This window comes from Leguminivora glycinivorella, chromosome 6 (genome assembly GCF_023078275.1).
Source record: "Leguminivora glycinivorella isolate SPB_JAAS2020 chromosome 6, LegGlyc_1.1, whole genome shotgun sequence".
In the NCBI taxonomy this organism is placed as follows: Eukaryota; Metazoa; Arthropoda; class Insecta; order Lepidoptera; family Tortricidae; genus Leguminivora; species Leguminivora glycinivorella.
This window is the reverse complement of record NC_062976.1, coordinates 12,205,265-12,227,157: the sequence shown is the minus strand read 5'-3', so window position 1 is coordinate 12,227,157 and position 21,893 is coordinate 12,205,265. Positions and strand designations below refer to the sequence as shown.

The 21,893-nt window shown below is 36.6% G+C and overlaps 1 protein-coding gene across 3 annotated transcripts in view; it reads right to left on the bottom strand.

Annotated features, from left to right (window-relative positions):
• The window catches only part of LOC125227176 (tRNA-dihydrouridine(20) synthase [NAD(P)+]-like), a 72,740-nt gene extending 51,077 nt beyond the window's left edge, over positions 1–21,663 (bottom strand). Inside the window, exons 1-6 of one of the 3 annotated variants that reach the window (XR_007177148.1) lie at positions 21,452–21,663; positions 21,164–21,302; positions 20,676–21,008; positions 20,161–20,448; positions 19,872–20,028; positions 16,514–16,662 (exon numbers count right to left, since the gene is read on the bottom strand). Coding sequence is in view for 2 of the 3 variants with exons in the window: in XM_048131408.1 (XP_047987365.1) it covers positions 19,515–19,793; positions 19,872–20,028; positions 20,161–20,448; positions 20,676–21,008; positions 21,164–21,302; positions 21,452–21,605 (1,350 nt within the window). In the remaining variant the exon portion in view is untranslated. Of the gene's footprint in view, positions 1–16,513; positions 16,663–19,503; positions 19,808–19,871; positions 20,029–20,160; positions 20,449–20,675; positions 21,009–21,163; positions 21,303–21,451 lie in introns of those variants that run through there. The other 2 variants (XM_048131408.1, XM_048131409.1) reach the window with 2 other exon arrangements.
• Positions 21,664–21,893: the final 230 nt, after the last annotated feature.

Sequence of the window (21,893 nt, the reverse complement as noted above, 5' to 3'; positions counted from 1 at the left end):
ATTTTAAATACAATTTGATTGTTAGACAACGTCCAAATAAAATCAAGACTATTCGACTTCTATAGTTTACGACTTACGACATGTCGCAAGGACGCTCCTGAACCGACCTCATTATATCAGGAAAAACGCGATGTAAGAAATGAGCGTTCAACGTACAGCGATATCTATCGGCAAATTGAGTAAACTAATGCGCGCGAGCGAGTAATGCTAGTATGGATATGGAAGATGATTTTTATGGAATAATTGTTAATTGCGTGAACCGATTTTAACCATTTTGCCTCTATTTGAAAGCAGGTAATTTCATTGTTATTTTGTTAAAAAATACAGGTAAAATAAACACCCGCAAGGGTGTTGAAATTGAAAATGTAAATCTGAAAAGTTTTTTTATAAATAAAAAAAAAGTTCATGAAATAAAACTATGGAAACGGATTAAATCGCGTATAATGAATTTAAAATACATCCCGACGTTTCGAACTCTTTACAGCGTTCGTGGTCAACGGGTGACTGAGGAAAAATTAAAATGTGCAAAAGCTACCCACTTACAAGAAATATTAACGAACCATGACCACAAATAATCTAGATTTCCAAGGCAGGTTCACACACTATTAATAAAGCTAGTTATACAATATTCAAAAAATTTACCATTACTCTGTTAAAAAAAAAAAAAAATTAATTAAATTAATTTATTTCATGAGTAACTATCGCGGTAACCGAAGACAATATTAAAAAAAAAGTTTTCAAGATACGTGTACGATTTTTTTTTTCCTGTAATATTCATTTTATATAATAGCCATGTTTGGTGAAAATTTCATAAATTTATGTTGGTAAACTTCGGAGATAAGGGGGGGGGGACGGTATTTTTTTTACATTTTCCTTCAAAAAACATTTTTTCCCACTACCAAAAAATTATAAAAATAGTTGTGATATGTACAATTTGAGCTCTTTCTAACGATACCCCACTTGACCTCATAGTTACTTGAAATTTTCAGTTTGCCCCCCTTTCATTTTGACCATTTTCTATCATTTATAATAATTAATTAAAAAAAAATACTTTCAACTTGTAGAGGTTTACAATGTTTATAACTATTCCAAATTTCATATCGATAGCATAAGTAGTTCTCGAGATATTTAACAATGTGACAGACGGACAGACAGACGGACAGAGTCGCACCATAAGGGTTCCTGTTGTACCTTTTTGGTACGGAACCCTAAAAACGAAGTTACTAAGGACTTTTTTATCTACATGTTTATTTACAAGTAGCGCTCTCTCGTACACTCAAATCCTCTTAGCTGAAAAGGATCTCTTCTTTGTGGGATCCATACATTCTCATCTCCGATATGTGTCTAAGTAATCAAATAACATTAATGCCCATCCTAATCCTGGCTAATGCCTTTGTCCTCCAGTTTCACGCTCCGCTACGCCCCCGCTCCAATATTTGTTTATCTACTGTGCACCTATTTTTATCGCGATGGCCTTTTGTTAAAACTTGAAGCTTTTTTGCGCAAAAAAAGCATTTTTTAGATAAAAAAACGTCCGACTAACAAACACGTGGCGCGTGATTGATCACGAGACTTAATGGTGACATGATATCGATATCAATTATCAAGCTGGCGTTGTATTTAGGGTCACATATCACAACCGTCGTGAAGTTACAGAAAATGTCTAATCTCAACTCTTATGAGCTTAATCGCGCCCTTTATTTTAATATCGCGATCAATATGCGTGATTTGTGCGTGATCCCTAAGTGTGAACATCTGTATTTGCGTAGAGAGCTCCCACTCCTGCACCTATACGCATAAAGCCGTATTCAAATAACTTTAATCGCTTAAGTACACAAATCCGCGACAAACGAATTATGATTATTCATATGCGACGGCGACAATCCTTTCGATCCATCGAGCAGTGTTTGCATAATTCTCGGGCATTTTATACTGAGCCCAAAACTCACATAAAACCATGTGTGTCTAATTTTAACAACTGATTTGGTTTTAGTCTAAGTATAGTGATAAGTAAATTAAGCAAAACGAGAATCTACCCATAAAAAAAAAACAGATTTTTCGCGTTGGGTTTTTTTCAGTAATTGTAATTGTAACCAACCAAATGCAATTTAACAGAATAGGCTTAAAATGTAAGTATGCTCATTTAGTCCATGGGCCAGTGAAGAAGTCGGTATAATTTGGGGGTACTAAGTTTCCTTTTTACAGCAGTTAGGTAGGCCTATAAGGATGTTAAAAAACCATGATTGCCATCTCAAAATGGTAGCTAAACAAAATGGCCGCCAATCCAAGATGGCGGATATTGAGTTTTAAAAAATCGACCACAACTCCAGAAGTATTGGTCCGATTTCATTTTTATTTTTTTTAAACGAAAGCTCTTTTTGTGTACTCAAATATTTGTTATATTCATTGTTTCGATAAATTCAACCATTAGTTAGTAATTAACGAAAAATATAAAAAAAATATCTTTTTTTCTAAGACTTTTTGTCAAAAATCTTGTTTCTACAAAATACCTTGCATATTCTAATAAATATTTAAATGCAGAAAAATAGTGCTATTAATTACCTTTAATTTGATGTATAAAAGATACAGACTTAATTTACAAAAACACATTAGAGGCTTAATTTTAATTCTGTCTTCGTTGAAATTCACCGTTGTGCATACAGTACTAAAAGCTTCAGGTCGAAGTTGTAGATTACTAATATGCTGTTTTTAGTATATTTCTGCAATTGTACTTACAATTAAGAAAAGAACTGAACATGTTAGTATCCGAAATCCATTAGCTTTAAGAATATAATAAAATATGTCATAGGTAAAGTACAGTTTTAGATATTTGATTATTTGTATAAAATTTCTTTAGTGATACAGCGCCAACCAACCGAGATAATACAAAATAAATAAACTAGACATAGTTGAGGTCCTATCTCATCACATTAACCTTTTGACCACCATGGGCGGATATGGCCGTCGCTGGAAATGCTTCCTAAGGACGCCAACCATGGCCATCAGTTTTGCCAATTACATTGGGGATCCATGCGGGCCTTCTTAACACCTAATTTTGCTCAAATAATCGCGATCCACGTCTGTCTGGTATCCGGGGCACGACGTATTCTTTTTCACTATTTGGCGTTTAAAAGGTTAAGCCTAACCCTGATCCGTGTTCGAGAAAACTTATATTTAGTTAAAATAATCCTTGCATACAAAAGGTGAAGAACACACCCCAAAAGAAAAATATTCTTGAGAAATTCACTATAATGCATTAATAAGGCAAATCTATGGAGTATCCGACTACTAAACAACGTGATATAGGTACCTACCGAATAAACCTTAATTTACGCACAGAAATATATTACTTATTACCGTTAATGTAGATTGTAGAGCCAATATCACCAATATCAAGCCTTCAAGACAATCACAGGTAACAGATTAATTTTCTCCTAATTTTTCGAACTTTTATAGCAGGCATTCCACCTTCAATCACGACTTACGTGCCCTGGCCCGGCCCAAGCCCATTTTAGAGTAGCAATACGATCTCTATAATTCTGACCCGTCGCCGCATCAGCATCATCTCGTTTCGCTTCCATCGTAGAAAGACATACCGAACGTGTTGTCCTCTATACCTCTATGCAACTTTTAGCCTCTTCATTTAGTACATTGTTAGTGTCCACGTCTCGCAAGCTTATGTCACGGTGGGAAGTACCCAGTTACACACTGATCAAACATGTTGGTCTCCAGTGACTGGTATCCTTGCCCTTAATACGTCCTTTAGCGTACAAAAGGCATCCAAGTCCTCCGTGTGATCTCCGCCGGCAGCGAGGCCGACCCAAGTCTCTGTATTGTGTTATGGTTCGCCACAACTCGACGTTTTGTGCCTATTTTGCGTGATGTGGGGGGTTTAGCTAATCCTGCCAGCTTATCTCCTCGAGAAATCCTATTAGACCTTTAATGTTGAGTAGGAGAACTTTGGAGAGGTCTCTCGGGGATCCGAGATGTTTCTTCCTGTATGTAGCCACTCTGCTCACTCCATCACCAGGTGAGAGGCACCCTCGTCACAGGGGAATGTTCATAGCATCTGTTATGAAAATATGTTTGTTAAGTAGCCTACGATCTGTTCTGACATTGGTTACCATTCTCAGGCGGACTTTCCCTAGTTGAAGGAGCGTCTTTGTGAGTTTTCCATTGATGCTAGGCTTGGCTTGTTTGACTGCAGCATTTGATCTGGTTTTGCCAGTGTGCTGTGTGTAGTTTCATATTGAGCATACCTTGCTGAAGGACATCGGGAGAATCGGCAGTCGACCCCAGCTGCCTGGCCAGCTCGTAGGCCGCATCATCACCTCGACATCCACTGTGACCTTTGGTCCATTGAAGGATGATTTTGTTATTATGACTTACCTCCGTTAGTCGTTTATGGCATTCCTTAACCCAACCTTTATTTGTTGTTCCGGATAACGTATCTTCTGTTACTTGTTATAAAGGCTGAAATATGGAGCTTTGGATAAGTCTGTCCTTGCCGTAACTTTCAATTTGTACATACCTCTATATGTTTAACTACTTTAACCCAACACTCACCGACGGCATACAGTTCCTCCAGCACCTGACGGGGAACATGTGCTTCTTTGAAGATGACGATGTTATCCGCATATCGAAGATAATTGAGGCATACATTTATACATCTATCATCCCTATTGAGGCTTTTATAAATGCCTTCCTGTTTAAAAAGTTGGCCAGATTGCATAACCCCGGAGTTACTCTCTACTAATTGAGATTCGTCGATACGGGTGCTAACTTTTCTTCTGATTCAATAGCAGGTTGCATAGAAACATTCACATTTTGTTACACCTTTTATGAAAATTCAACTCACGTGAGTAGGTAATTAAAACGTCTGTTATTAACGTCTTCTAACGTTTTACGTTCGGTAATGACGAACAATACATGTTAATAATATTTGGCTCTACTTTAAGCGGTGATATTTGTCTCAAAGTTTGTCCATCCGGTATTTAACGGCTTCGTTGTTTAGTAATCGGTAAAATATAGGTAAGAAATATCTATTAATTCTGTACTAAAGAACATTTCTAAAGTTTGCCCGAATTCTGGGGGTACTCTTCACTAACCCGCTCGTGCGTAGGTTTTTTTTTTCAAATCTGAGAGTCCTTGAATGCGGAACGATTTTCAATCCGGAATACGATCTAACCCTTATACGCAAGATGATGACGGAGTATTCCGTCTCCCAGGCACAATCGCAACAGAATTGCATTGCGAATTCGCGAATATATGAGCGTAATTAGGCATTACGGAGTCCCAATTTTATTTCATTTGGCGTCCGTATCGTTGGCGTCCTTGGCAAGAATTTCCGGTGACCACCGTGGCCGTCCGTGGCGGTCAAAAGGTTAATGGTTCTACAGTCTCGACACATGTTAGTCATATACCTAGTACACTTAAATACTTAATTTTCATCATTGAGGTGTGTTGCACATATGGTATCTAAACAAATTTTATCCTAGTACTATCGAATATCTACAAACTCATGGATACTATCATGTTCTATTAACATAAACTATTATTCTAATTGTACAATTGCTAAAATAAACTAAAAACAGCATATTTGTATTCTACAACATCTTTTAGTACTGTATGCACCCCAACTGCACACATCTTTTAGTACTGTATGCACTCCAACCTGAAGCTTTTAGTACTGTATGCACAACGGTGAATTTCAACGAAGGCAGCTTTAAATTTCTCTATGTGTTTTTGTAAATTAAATATGTATCTTTTATACATCAAATTAAAGGTGATTAATGGCACTATTTTTCTGCATTTAAATATTTATTAGAATATGCAAGGTATTTTGTAGAAACATGATTTTTGACAGAAAGTTTTAGAAAAAAAGATATTTTTTTTATATTTTTCGTTGATTACTAACTAATGGTTGAATTTAGCGAAACAATGAATATGACAAGTATTTAAGTACAGAAAAAGAGCTTTCGTTTAAAAAAAATAAAAATGAAATCGGACCAATACTTCTGGAGTTATGGTCGATTTTTTAAAACTCAATATCCGCCATCTTGGATTGGCGGCCATTTTGTTTAGCTACCATTTTGAGATGGCAATCATGGTTTTTTAACATCCTTATAGGCCTACCTAACTGCTGTAAAAAGGAAACTTAGTACCCCCAAATTATACCGTTTGGCAAAATTAGACCAGCTGGCCCATGGACTAATTGTAAAGTAACGACAAAAAAGGACATATCTAATTTTTACACAAAAATGTGTATACACATCAATAATATAATATGAATGTTCTTAAAAAATAAAACCGTTAGCATTCCAGTTCGTCGAGTACAACTACTGAAACTAATTCAGCACCTCCTTTAGTTGACTGGAATAAAGCAACAATTAAAATAACAAATCTGTACGACAGTTACAATTTAACCCTTTCAATGTATTTTTTATGGTGCGTATATTGTTAGAATTGATCGATATATTATAGTGATGTTCGCGGTGTCAGTGAGCAATCGGGCGCGCATGCGTGTTTCGCGCACGACAGAGCACGACACCGTGTCGTGTACTTGGGTGGCATCCATCATGTCACGTCGCCAGCACCGTGAAATAGTTGGTGACTGATACATTCAATAGAAAGTTATGTTTTATGAGATGAAGTCTGTAGAAATCATATTATAGCTCGATTGATGGCAGACGGTTACTATAGCCTTAATCTAGAAGATCACATGTTTGTGACAGATTTTTGACACCATGTACACCCTTTTTTGATAACATCCATAAAATCGTTCAATGTGACTGCCTAAAAATCTGTAGGGGTATTTAACGCTGTCAATTTAGTAAATAGAAAAAGCCAAATAGGTACAACGAAATTAGACCGAATTTTCAAGCTATACTAGAAGCCGGTGACCATTTGTGTTTTATCTTTTAAACCGTAGTTGATAAACTCGACTACCGTGACTCAGTTCTACTACTTATAATCGATCTAATAACTATTAAAGCATATACAACAATAGTCTCATTTCCACCAGATGTGCGATAAACGTTATCAAGAGGGTTAACCGTGACCTCATAAAAAATGGAATTTATTTCATCTCACGACCCTTGCTCCGAAACTAAGACAGCGAAGGAAATAATAGAAAAATATCGTAATTAAAATCCAACCCTTCCTGTGCTGCACCATTTATGGAGGGATCAAATTGGAGCGAGGCGCGCGTGACCGATGCGATGATATAGTGCGGCAAGTGTATGAGGAGCCCACGCACACGACACGGGGTTTGAACTGTTTGAAGTGAGGACCACCTGGTGTTGCTAGCTTTCGTTTTTTCTCGCTTGATTTTGATTATTTTACCGGCGGGTCGGCCCAGATACCGCTGGGGAGACAGTGTGATGGCGGATCTGTGTCAGCTATAAGCCGATAATTGGCAGAAGCTGCACAGGATCGGGATAAGTGGCGTGCTCTCATTTTGAAGGACAAGACAAGATCCTCTTTGGATCACAGAGCCATACTAGTTAATTGGTTAGCTACCGTGCAATAGTCTATTTTTAAAGCAATAGACTTTTTTTATAACAAACAAAAAAAATATGTTAGGTATGTATAAAAATGAAGAAAATAATAACTCCTTATATCAAGGATTGAGATCTAGGCTAAAATAATAAATGCAGATATCAAAAAAATCAACAGTCAAAGTAAGAAACCGCTAGGTGAGGCTTTCCATCAGGCGGACTGCCAATTTGCCACCGACGTGGTATAGCATTTATATTGAACACTGTAAACAGCCGTGTTTTACCAGGTTATGCGTATAGGCGACGGATGCTTGAAAAGCAATCGTGCTCCGAAAAGTTGAAAGCGAAAGATCTCACCAGGAACTCCTATCAACTATATACATATAATCGGATCATGTGAAAATAATTTTATAAGTTGCAGCTCATGATCTTTACTAATTAGGGACAGTCAATTAAAAGTAAGATACAGGCAGATTACTAAATCAACATAATCAACACAAGAATGAATATTGAATAATGCTGAAGAATAATTATTAGTGTAAGGCATTTTATTGAATGTCTCTAGCAATATTATAATTTAAATTGATTGTATAAAAATGACATTATAATTTGTTAAAGTTTTTATTTATATACGCTTTTTTCGCCTTTCCTGTTACGTTACCTGGCAACATTGCAAGCATCAAGGATTCGAAGCGCAGCGCGGGTGTTCGCTCACAATATGCTGCGCCCCGGTCGAATGACCCGCGCACGGGCAGGGTTAAGCGATCTTTAATTATCCCTTCAACTCGTTTACGTCATGTGTTCATAATATATACAAGGTTAAAAATCTATTTCCGGCAGGACTAACGATCCATTTCTTTAATTGCAGTAATATAAGGTAAGCGAGCAGACCTTTTGTAACGAAACTCATCACTCATAGGTATGTATGTATATTAAAATTAAGTAGCTAATACATATTGATGGTCGCAGTTATTCCCATTGTCTCCTAATAATTTCATAAATTATTTTTATTTGTCATTAATTTTGTGTAATACTAGATTTGGATGAATGTAGGTATGTACTTTATTTTGATTTATCAATCTCATCATTTTTTACGATACGTTTTACTCAGATAAAGATTAATCAGAAAAGAAGTAAACTGTGCATAATATCCTATGTAACCAAAACCTGTATAAAAACGACAGCAAAAAAGCTATCTACTCTGATGCGACACACACTTTCAACGTTCGCCTACGAGTTATACTTCGACAACAAGCGATAACTATGTATGTCGATATGCAACATTAAGTTCCAGCAATAATAAATGATTGAGAAAGAAAAGTAGACAACGAAGTAATCTACCGTGGCTTGTGATTAGGGGTAATTTGGTAGGTCTGCGGGCAAATAACAGAAGCTGGTCCATCTCCTGCGGACGTGAGGAGGCGGTGCCGCCGCGAGGAAGCCCCCGCGCGGAGCGTCACGTTTTATATTGCCCACAAATGTAAATAGTATTTTTGTATGAAATTGAAGTTGGTTGCATCGTAATGCAGGTGATGGCTAGGTATCCGTATCTCACAAAGAAGAAGTAACAGGGTACGTATCCAAATGAACAAATGCTTACGATAATATCGTTAACTTAGCTAGCTAAGCTGTTCACGAAACGAAGCGCTAGATATCTTAGCTAGCCTGGCCCCGTAGCCGAATTCCGACGCCAAACGAAAGCGATAGCTCTGTCGCGCCAATACGCAAGCGCGATAGAGATAGATATCTTAGCGCTTCGCCAATACCTTTGTGGCTTTTGTTTAGTAAGTAGGTAACTTAAGTAGGTATTAGGTAAATATGACCTTCTTGATTATAGTTAAGTTAAAGTTATGTTTAATTGGTTTAACTAAGCATTACCTATAATACAATCCTATTCCATAAACAAGATTTGAAGGTATTATTGTTAAGAAACCCAAAAATGTATTGTTGTTCTTCTTCTAACTCTATAATATAGGTATACAAAGATCATAAATACCCAAATTTACTATTTTACATATTTATACTTTTTTGAACAAGTATTTTAAATTAAGGATTATATAAATGTAAAGAAACAGCAGAGAAATAAGATTAACGCAAATAAAGGAAACATTTTTTTTTCTCTGAATCTCGATTACATTCTGAAAGAGCTCTTTGCTCTTTGTGACTGTATTCGGGGATAGATTTTCTTTTATCGAATTACTAAACATAGAAACACAAACATTACAATAAAAGTTACAAAAAAAATTTGAACGTGTACAAAAGATTAAGTAAGAATAACATTAGATAAGTGTGTTATGATATGCCGCCTCTGAACTGCGATCAGTTTGAATATAATTTGAGTCCTATACCTGTAAAGTTATGGTTTATTTTTAAAAGTAAAGGTAAGTGGTCCAGCGAGGTGCGATGCGCGAGTAGCAGTGCTGTTTGTTGCATGTTAAAGTATGCGTGAATAAGAGATGCTCAGACGAGTATTGATTGGTATTCAATAGCAGTGGCATGAATGGCCGCTTGACAATACGGCTGCCTTGCTGCCTTTGCTTGCAGCATTATTTCATTGTAACGTTCTAATACGCTAGCAGATCTGATTTAATTGTTAATATCATGCGTGAAACTATTGAAATTATAGAAGTCAAGCTGACCCCATAACCCAATACGAATAATGTAACAAGAGACTACCAGCGCAGCACGCGATTAAAAAAAATTGTTTTTAGGTAAAGTATGAAATAAGGACATTAAACAGAGCCTCGCGGGATAAAAATCATATGAAGTCCTCGCCCAGTTCTTCTTGCAAAGCTGGACCAGTCCTGGCAAACTTAATCAAGTAGATATCGATGTTCTATCACTGGGCTGTTTTTATTCCAACAGCTCTCGCTGTAAGTTTGGCACAGAAGGCGCTACTAGTGAGAACGTTTGAGAGGCAGCGAACTGGCAGCGCGCCCGCACGCTCCGCCGCGCGGCAAAGCACCGCCTCCGCCGGTGGTCCAGGCGCTAGCCTCCCCAATACCCTGCACCATTCTCATCCAGTTAAACCTCCCTTTGTAAAACTGAACACTGAATGGACAAAATTCATTGCAACATTGTTATCTCGCTCTCAATCGAGTGCAATCTACCGTGCCTGCACTTATTGAGCTCAGCAGACATTGCGACGTCGACAATCGCAAGCTACAAGCGTATTAGCCTTTTTGACGGTTGATCAGTTTTATTGAGCTACTTGAAATCAACACAAAGAGACAACATTCCTGAATAAGCAAAGTATAATGTAGACATTTCAATACATTCAGATATGCACGAGAATTATCGGCAAAATTGGTTAGCTCATACCAATTCATTTTATGAAATATTAAGGCCTGACTCGTAACGGATTTGTCAAATTCAAAACTGTTTTAACGGTACCGGAGCCGGCCGAATCAAAGTATGTTTTTCTATAATGTGTTTAAAATGTATTTAAAATTTATTATTTATTAGTAAATTCATCATTCTCCATTTCTCCTTGCTCATGTTGTAAGTTTTGTTGTATGCCCTCCATCGTACATCCGACAGTGTTTTTCGACACATTCTTAGTTTTAGTCCTATCAAGGACTATCTTTTTTTAAATATTTTGGTGGCTTATGGTTGGTGTCATTTAAATGAATGAATTTCTTAGACACTCCATCCTATTCCGGTTAATAGGTGAATACTATGAGACTTCGTTAAATTAAGTTTTTTACCCGATTTGAAGAGCGTTGGCTTTAGCAGGCTGCTGGCTTCATAGCTGTGGTGGATGATATCCAGCTATTGTCAGAATAAAGTTGAAAGATCATATTATTAAATAAAATCTGCGAACAGCTTCGTTCAGCAGTTTTTGTTGTAGATTTTTTATCGAAAAGTGGTTACTTTGCTTTAAATGCTTAGTAACGGACACTGCATCGACTGAATTCCTAGTAAAGTGGATATTTGGAGACTCATCTACATTATCATTGTTTCATAGGAATCGTAAAGAAATTGCCTTTCAGATAAGGTATAATGTTGGTTGCCTGGTAGTGTTGAAAATGATTTAAAAGCAAGTTTCGTCAACAGGAATCAAGTTTTTGACAGCAATTTGTCGCCGAATTATTTTCAGCGATCACTTTAATTTTATTTATCTAGTTAGTTGAGAATTGCTTTTAAACATGATTCTAACATAATAATTTTGTGAATCTGGCAATTTGAATGGTGTAATGTATATATAAAGTAAGCTAGAAATTATACAAGAAAAAGCACTCTGAATTTGACAAATCCGTTACGAATCAGGCCTTATATCTAAGGTAGTACCTACAGTGGGGCAAATCTCGACTGGGGAGCAAATGTAACTGGTCCATTTTTTCCATGTTTTACAATGTTTGCATTATAAAATAGAGTGATAGTTATATAGTAGGCGTGTTCAGTGGATACATGTAAAACTCAAATTCATAGTGTAATAATGGAAAAAATTGATCAGTTACAATTGCTCCCCAGTCGAGATTTGTCCCGTTGTACCTTACCTAAGGTCAATTCTGTAATTGAAAAATTTCGTTTCGTTCTCAGTTACAAACCAAGACTTAACAATCCCTCATGTCTGCCTAGTGCCTACATACATAGATCATCGCTTCCTTTTTTTTTCATAATGGTAAATTGTTACCTAGGTTGTTTGTAAATAATATGTAGATTGAAAATTCGTTATAGAGATTTTTATTCCCTGAACCGGTTTCTATGTCCCGTTTTAAATAGGGTATTAAACTGAGTACTAAATCACTAATGAATTATTAAGATAATATCGTGCCTACGCATTATGTCGGACAAAATAATGGTGACATGGAGCGGAGATCCGGAAACAAAGGGGCGTCCCGGCGCACGCGCCACTTGATGCTCGTTAGCGCGTACGCATCACACAATGCGCTAAAACAATACCGGCCCACGTTGCCATTATGCTAATTGCACAATCATTGTTTGTATTACTTTTCATACCATTTACTCTTTTCAAGAGTTTGCCAATAGAAAGTTAGCAAATTAATCGGGACTGCGTTTGTTGACACTCGTGCCTGCAGCCATTGTCCCTGCTCAAGAATCGAGGTTGAAGGACGCGTTTTCATTTAATGACTCGTCAATCTTACTCATCATGCCGTTTGTATGCAAATCACGGAAGTATTATCCTTGTCTAGCGATGTATGAGTTGTACAACATGCCATACTTGGAAACGAGGATATTGATTCCTCCTTTGTGACAATAATAAGTCGGTATTTATTAGAAATCTTATGTTACAAAATAAAAAATATATATACTACGAAAAAAAGACAAGGCACACTTCTATTGATAACAAATATTATTAGATCGGCAATTAGATGCAACAATAATTGCCTAAAGCTGATCGAGAGCACCGGGCAACAATCAAGCGACAACCTCAAACTGCCCTACTAACATGGAAAGCTGTATGTTCGTCGGACACATACTACACATATGCTTTTGGGGCAAGAACGGTGGAATAATGTCAGCAATTAAACGGAGCAGCGCCGGCGCAGCGTTAACTGCCGCCTAATGTGTCTATTAACAAATGTATTTGCCGTGTTCGGGCGCTCGTAAATCCCGGGACAACTGGAGCAGTTGGCTCTTGTCGTCACTATTATAATATATCATTGTGTTTTAAATAGCCACTTATAAAAGTACGACTGCTCTGTCTGATGGGGATCAGTTAAAGCTGAATGTCGTGAAACGCCAAATTACTTAGCAATAAATTTGTAGCTAATTACATAAATAAAAATAAATAAATAAATAAATAAATAAATATTATAGGACATTCTTACACAGATTGACTGAGGCCCACGGTAAGCTCAAGAAGGCTTGTGTTGTGGGTACTCAGACAACGATATATTTAATATATAAATACTTATATACATAGAAAACATCCATGACTCAGGAACAAATATCTGCGCTCATTACACAAATAAATCATAATTTGAAACAACGTTAATAAAGGCGCGTATGTAAGTGTAGCGAAACTGGTACTGATTTTTCACAACATATATTACATATCTGTAATTTCAGAAATACATAGGTAGTGTAATTTCAGAAATACAGTTCAAAATTTTTTTGAAGATACCTGATGTCCTATCAAACAAAATTATGTTCTACCACAGAACATGAGTAAAATATATTGTTTTTAAATTATTATTTTTAAATACTTATTCGAGTAAGAAATCTTACTTTCGAGTCATTAAAATAATTATTTTATTTAATCGTATGGCAATAAATATTCAAATACAGAGAATTCATAAATCTAACTCCAGAGAATTAAGCCAGATTTCGATCGGACGTCCGTGCGCTCAAGGCCACGTCCGCGTCCGTCGACCGATAGTTTGCACGGTTATGTGTATTTCCATTGTCCAGATTCCCGTCCGCGGTCGATTCACGACGGACGTCCGCGTAGTGTGTTCCTAGCTTTAATCCACTTTATAGCTTCGTCTTTAAGTTCGATTTTAAGAAGAGATTTTAGATGCTTATCAGATGCGATTAAAATAATAAAATATACTTACACGTTTAACTAACTTACCTTATATTGTACCACAGGTTAATATTAATACTAAAGAGTGGCTTGTATGACTCAGTGTGACTGTGTGTTACGCCGTGTCTTGCGTGGGCGACGGTCGCGCGACTGTCGCCGTCGCGTGTCGCGTCTCATACTTCGATAAGGTTTGATTTCGTATGCGCGCACGCCACGGTGTTACACATTACAAAAAATACAAACTTAATTATAAATACATTAAATACGCAGTACCTACACTTAACAAGTTTTTTTTTTGTTTCCATTCGAAAGCAATTAAACTGTTCTCTTAGGTCCGAACTGTGACAGATGATTTCACATTGGTAGCAATATGTGAAGATTTTAAAACAACATTCTTTCAGAGCATCATCTGTCTCCGAAAGCAATTTATTAAGTGTCAGGGCGCGCCACCCGCGCAGGCACGCGCGCCCTTCTCCGTCCTAATAACTTAACCCCCTTTTGTTTTTCTACATAAAGCTCACAATTTATTTATGAGATCTCCTGATTATGTCTCGGCACGCGCCTCGGCCTATGCCGTGCCGCTCAGCTCTCAATTTAAACGATCAAAGATGCGTTGCGTATACCAATTGAATTTTATTGTTTGTTTAAAATTTAAATGCTTTAATGTATAAGCGAGTATTAACCCCATTAGATACTTAGATATCCATCACTGTTGATAATTTTAATATCTATTTATTATCTGGTTGTAAATGTGTAGATGTGTAGAGACATAAAAAACGTCATCTTATGGGCATGCCCCATATTGCCCATGCATGTGTGTTGGTACTAATTTGGAAAATCCGACAAAATGACAGTTGTTTAATTCTTTGGTAAGTTATCTGAATATAAGTACCTACAACCTATTTGAACTTATATTTTATAGGGTCAAACAGCACTAATATTTGGCGATGAAGAATTTAAATTTAAATTCCGTCATTTGAAGACCCCAACAATATGATTCCACCCCCCGATTTCAGTAGTAGTATTTTCAAGTGCAAACAAATGGGTTTGGAAACTTTTTAATTTAATTTTTGCGACCCCAGCGGTAATGAGATGCTACATGTTGAGATTTGAAGAGTCGTCCATTGAATTGTCGAAAATATGCCTTTCACGTCGAGTTGCGAGTGTCGCGTTGCTTGTCATTTAAATAATATCCATACAAAGCAGGGTGACACATCGTGACGGGCCATTGTCGCTGTCAATACAAATATCCCTACAACTTTTAAGCCCCATCACAGTTTCGCATCATCACAAATTTATAAAATAGGTATATAGGTGAGCGTTAAACAACCTTGCAAACGACCTAGATATGATGTATTTAATTGTAAAATCCCTGTTATTAAGCACTATATGATTCTTAAATGTTTCGTGTGAGCAAGTCTAAGAGATTTGTCATTTATATTTAATTATGTTATTCTTATAATTATCATTACCATCCACTATTGAAATACCACGTTTGGTCTGAATTCTTACGTCAATGTGTTTGTGTCCGTGCGTTGATGCTTTTCGTTTGAGTAATATGTACTCAAATGTATTAATACGTATTGTTTCTATAAGTGTGATCCTGTAATTGGCTTTCTATCTTTTATTCAGTAGTGTTATATTGTAATAGTAGCTGTTGGATCTCCATAAACTAAAATAAATAAATAAATAAATTTATATGATTGTTTTAATTATATTCGCATACCTAGTATGTAGGAAATAAATTAAATACAAATTTTACTGAATTTCCAAATGTACGTTGTAACGTCACGTTTGTAAAATCGCTTGATGCACCTGCGACCTACTGACCTGACTGAATGTGTGACTTACCTACATGAATTATGGAATTTTAATTTTCACCAAATTCGCTAGCGATAATAATTCGCACATCCACTTAATTTGTTTTAGTTTAATTTAAAGATATGTTACAGGTTCTGGTTAATTTATAGAATCTAACGCTCGCGCATACACTGAGAGAAATTTGCATTGTGAATTGAACAAGTTCGACTTGTTGCGGTTTATCCGTTTGAATCAGCCAAACGTATGTTTAAAACAATATGTGTCAGGTTGTTTTTTATAAAATCGACTTGTTGATTCAAATATATTGCCGATTCAAATGACAAGTAGCTTGTTGTTTGAACCAAAGAGCACGTAGGCGCTATTTTAACCAAAAAACTTGTTGAACGAACATGAAAACTGGTTGTATTTTCTCTCAGTGTACGATGACTAGGTAGGTAAGTAATTACTAATTAAGTATATAGGTACGTAGGTATTATTATCCTATGTACTTTATAGGTTACTGTACTGAGGTATCGTGTTGGCCGCAGATTCTCTCTGACAACAAATCGAGTTCCATTTCTCCAGGAAATTTGACTTGGTTTTTACACTCCAGCCGAGAACAGCAATTTGAAGATCGTAAATTCCCATTTTAGTTTCCAACATAATCATTGATCGTTTAGCTTTAAAGAATTGCGTCTATGGATTAAAGGCAGGTACATACCTAAGCTTGATGCATTCAGATTTCTTATTATGCGGGCACCGCAACGGAGAAAAGTTTGTGGTTTTGTAGCCGTCGGCGGCGATCGGTCGCGCGTCGTAATTTCGCGGTTAGACTTCGACACGCGGACATTTCTTCGCGGGCCCATTCAGCTGTAAATCAAAAAATTCATTAGAATTTTGACCTCAATGACGGGAAAAAAGAATACGCGGTAAGTATTGAAACCATGACTATGGCCATATTCGTGAGTTTGTTGTATAAATAGCATTAGGTACCTAGTACCTACTTAACATTACCTATCCCACATGAGGGTATAACATTAGATAGATAGATAGATAGATAGATTTTTATTGGTATTAATTACAGGTACAAAGAAAATACCAGTACATTAAATGTTCATAAATTAATTAACAAATAATAGTACCTATTAACCATGTCGTACTCATTGTCCAGTAGGTTTTTATCGTTGTGAATTAATTTTATAGATACCTACGTTATAATGTCTATGTTAGTTAGTACGCTTTTCGCCGCCCAGTCCACGCCGCATTGCTCACTACGTCACTATCCACTAACAAAAGTAGTGGTAAAGGTTCTATTTTGATTTTTTTCCTTCTTTTACGTAGGCATAAGTACGTAAAGTTTTTTAACATATGCTTAATAATCACTTATCCCTAATCCTATTTAGTAGGTATCTATTTATCATTGATCTACGGAACTAGTCGGCGGTTGTCTAAGCGGAAGCAGACAAGACAACTGCCGACGCAGCATCACACACGGTGTGGTCCGGCTCGTCCGACGCATCCATCCACGTCATGTCGCTCTAGGTTTGTGACACCGGGAGCCCGGCCGCTCAGGTTACACCGATCATTCATGTGATGATGCGCTAAGTTCGTGTTTTAAGAAAAACTAAGTAACTACCTATTCGAAACGCTTAGTTGGTGCGTATTGAACAAACGCGGCAAGTGTACATGAATTGCTGGCAATTGTGTTGCCCGTGTAACGACATCGTTAAATCAACGCTAAACTACTACCTGATGGATTATTTTCATATTTAGGTAAGTAATGACTTATACCTACCACCAAAAACTAAGTTGATACTTATAGACAGTTTGTTTTCCGAGAAAGGCTCTTACCCTTTAAGTGAGTGGAAGTTAAAATACCTACAGATGAAGTAAAAAATGAAGTGAATGAATTCGTTGTTTCACTTAGACGAGGCTTCTATTGATTGTCGGGCAAAAACCTACTGCATGAAGCAGAATCATCTACTGAACCCATGTTGGAAAGATGCGTCGTAGGTACATAAAAGCATTTATTTAAAGACATAAAGCTTGCACGTTCGAGCGTACTGAATGGAGGTCGATGCAGCCGCGGTCGCAGCAGGAAACCGCAAACTATCCAACTAAATAACTACACTACACAGCGTATCAGATCTCGGACAAGTTGGTAATAAAGATTCTTTTTAGCTAACGCTCATAAACATTTGAAGAAAGAAGGTTTAAGATCTGTGCGTACCTACCTAATAAGTTAATATTCGGTAACCATAGATACCTACTATTATTTAGTTGGCATTGTTGAGAGTAGGAGAAGCTCATATTAATCACTGATCGCCTGGCAATGAGTAGAAATGGATAAAGGCATGCGTATACACGTTTCGTCTACATTATTGCCTAACGTACCTACAACGGGTTCAAACAGAGCGGCTTACTGGGTTTAGAGAGCACTGGTACCTATAGTGTAGAATGTCTACAACTCCACAGTTGTCAAGTCCCTCAGTCATGAGGACACGACGGGATAAATAAAGAAGATTGCCTACATTCGTTGGCAGCGCAGCAGTGAGAGTTTGCAACGTTCAATTCAGAAGACCCGGGTGCAAAGCTTTTGGCTCTCTTACCAATGAGTTTTTTTTTTGTGTTTGACCACGATTATCTATAATTTTGATATTTACGGGTCGCGGGGTCGGTGGTAAAGAAAATATTTAATTAAGTTCTAAGTTTACACTGAAACATATCATAAACCCAATAAATAATCGATCAAGTCCAGCGTCATAATCTGAGTTTAGCATTATTTTTTGATTTTACTAAAGTTATACCTATTTTCTAATTCTCTTTCATTGTACAATGAAAATAATAAATTACCTTTTTTTCAACAAACTAAGCGTCTATGCTTTAATCTCATTTTATGGAACGCAAGGGAGATGATGCTAGTTTCCAAAATCCAAAACCCCCGTACACATCTCTAGGGCCATCTATTTTCTATGCAATGAAATTAATAATATTATAGCTTCGCAACGCCATCTAGTGCAAAACTGTACAAACGCGGCGTACAGATACAGAATTTGCTGGACGAATGGAGGATTCTACATACAATACTGCCAACATGAAAGAACACTGCGGAATATTTGGTAACTTGAACGTGAACACAAAATTTACGCACACAAAAATGTTAAATATGAACTAAAGGAATCGCTTAATTAACAATTCAAAATTATTAATGGTTTATTCATATTTATCAAAACTAAATATTAAAGTATATTGATTTTTTTGGTGTCTTCCTCACTAATGTCACTGTCACTTCACTACTGTCATTACTGTCAAAGTGAAGGGAACCAACGAATTTTGCTACACGACATTGATATCGTTATCAACATTGAAAATAATTAACGTGCATTAAAGAAATAATCAGCATATTTCCTTAGAAATGGACGCGAAGAAATATACGGCACCAAATTTGCCTACAACTCAAAACATATTGGAAGACATAGCTAATGAAGGTGATAAAGTTTATGATTTAAAATTGGACACCGAAGACGAAATCCTGAGCAAGGCTTATAAATGTTTCCAGAGTTTCGAGAATTTACAGAATGACACAACTAAACGCAGTGAGCTGAAGTTGAAATTAGAAGAACTAAACCAAAAATTAGTGGAGAGTATACAAAACATAAAGGCATAATTTATTTAATATTTATACGTGTAATTTAATAAAACCATTATGAGTAGATTTTTAATTATTTTATTATGCTACCAAGCTGTAACAATTCATCTTCCGTTACCAAACCCAGATAGAACAAGCAAACTAAAGCAGCGCCTTGTTCTGCAAACTTTTTGTTTTTTTCCCAAAATGATGAAGTATATTTTTTTCCATTAAATGTAATTACTGTCCGGAATAGTTTAGTTACCTGCTTTGTATCATACACTGGCAAGTTATGGCCATTTTTTCCTGCCCAAGCATGTAGTCTAGCTTTTGGCAAGTTTAAATCATCAAAATTGCCTCGTATAAAACATACCTGGAAAATAAATCCTGTAAGTTAATTTAGAAATGTTGTGGTTAAATGGAAAGCAAGTGAAGTAGTGAAAGAATATACCTTCATTTGTTGAACTCCTTCGAGGTCATCTATCACTTTTTGTTTCTTATGAGGAGGCTCCAAATCCTCAGGAGTAACCTGCCATCTCCCCTGTATCCCCATTTTCTGATATTGTGATTGTTTCTCTTGACAATATTGTCCCAAATCCCAAATGTCACTGTTGAAATTAATTTGTACTAAGTTAACATAGTAAATCTTCACTATAGTATTTCACACTATCCAGAAAGTGGTAGAGTTTTGTTATGAATAAATGGGATCATGCAAGTAATAATAATATGAAATTACCAACCATATTTGTTCAAGTGTTTGACACTCTAAAAACTGCCTCCCTCTAGGTGTCTCTTGCAACTCTCTTAGAACATTTTGAACACAGTATTTAGTATTTGATGGTGAATTATCATAATCTACAGCAAGTTTCAGGTACTCCTTGATGACTGTGTCCATTGGCAATAAGCCTTCTTTCCTAAAGATGGAGCAGTTCCATTCTGCTGCCCTGGCCAGCATAACGCTCTTGCAGCCAGTCACTTCTTTGAACTTGTGTATGTCACTGTGTTTTTCTATTTCTTTTGATCCACCACTACAAACAAAATGAAAATAAAATAATTAGGAATGTGATGTGATGCCACTTGCAGTGCAATGGAAATTTAAGACAATTTAAGACACCCATACAGAGCCTGACTTTCAGATGATATTGGGCTACAAACTTATGTCAGAATTTACTTAGTTAATATATGAGAGCAGAATAGCATGGATTATACTGCTTTAAAATAAGAATGATGCATAAATAAAACTATCAAATCTTACTTTGCAATAACTGGTATTGATATTCTTTCCGCAACATAGCGGATAACATCAGCATGTACAGCATGTTGTGGTCTCTCCTCTTTTGTCCTGCCGTGGATTCCTATAGCCTTAATGCCTGAACTTACTAACTTGTTCACAAGTTCTAAAGTTTGTTCCGGGGAGTTCAGTATCCTTATTTTGCAGCTCACTGGTATAGAGAGATTAGTGACTAGTGTGTTTAGTATCTTCCATGCTTTGTCTGGTTGGCCCATCAGGGCTACTCCCATTCCACCTTTAATGGAAAACTCTTTTGGACAACCCATATTGATGTCTATTGCAGCCACATCATTTTCCCTGAAATTATATATGCATGTAAGGGTCACAGTAAAACTTAGTAGCCTTCCTGATAAACCGTGCATAACGACCAATCAGATAGTCTATGTTATCTTCTATCATAAAACAAATAAAAGCAAGTTTGATATGAGATTGCTTCTTTATAATTTACTTACACTAATTTGGCAACTTTGAGTGCTCGTTCTGCATCACAAGTGCCTAATTGCAGAACAACCCTGTCTTTTTCCTCGTCACATGTCCGGAATACAATTGTGCCATCTGTCTGATCAACATAGTCAATAGTGTTAAGTATATCTGAAACCATAAAATTGTAATAAGAATACATAAATACAAAAACTGAAACTATTTTTTTGATTACTACAGAAACAGTAATATAACTTAACTTTGTTTTAGTTTATTTGTCATATCAATATAGTACAATATCAATGTATTTCAGTGCTTACTATTAATTCTGCGCTTTGAACGTAAAAACTTCCAATCAATGAGTTCTTCTGTATATACTATATCAGCACCGTATCTAAGGGCTAATAATCTCATAGGTAATGTTCCTATGCGGACCATTGGAGCAAGAACTAACTTATTTTCATAAGATAACATTATATGAATTAATTTTTAAAATAATAACAACATAAACAACACATAACCTCCAATCACAGGATAATAATACTATTATTATACTCTTTGGTACTGCCGTACTGCGTTTAGTTCCTTTTGTCACATGTCATTTGTGGGTGATGACAAGGCCCAAGGTTTAAGCTAGGAACACACTACGCGGACGTCCGTCGTGAATCGACCGCGGACGGGAATCTGGACAATGGAAATACATATGACCGTGCAAACTATCGGTCGACGGATGCGGACGTGGCCTTGAGCGCACGGACGTCC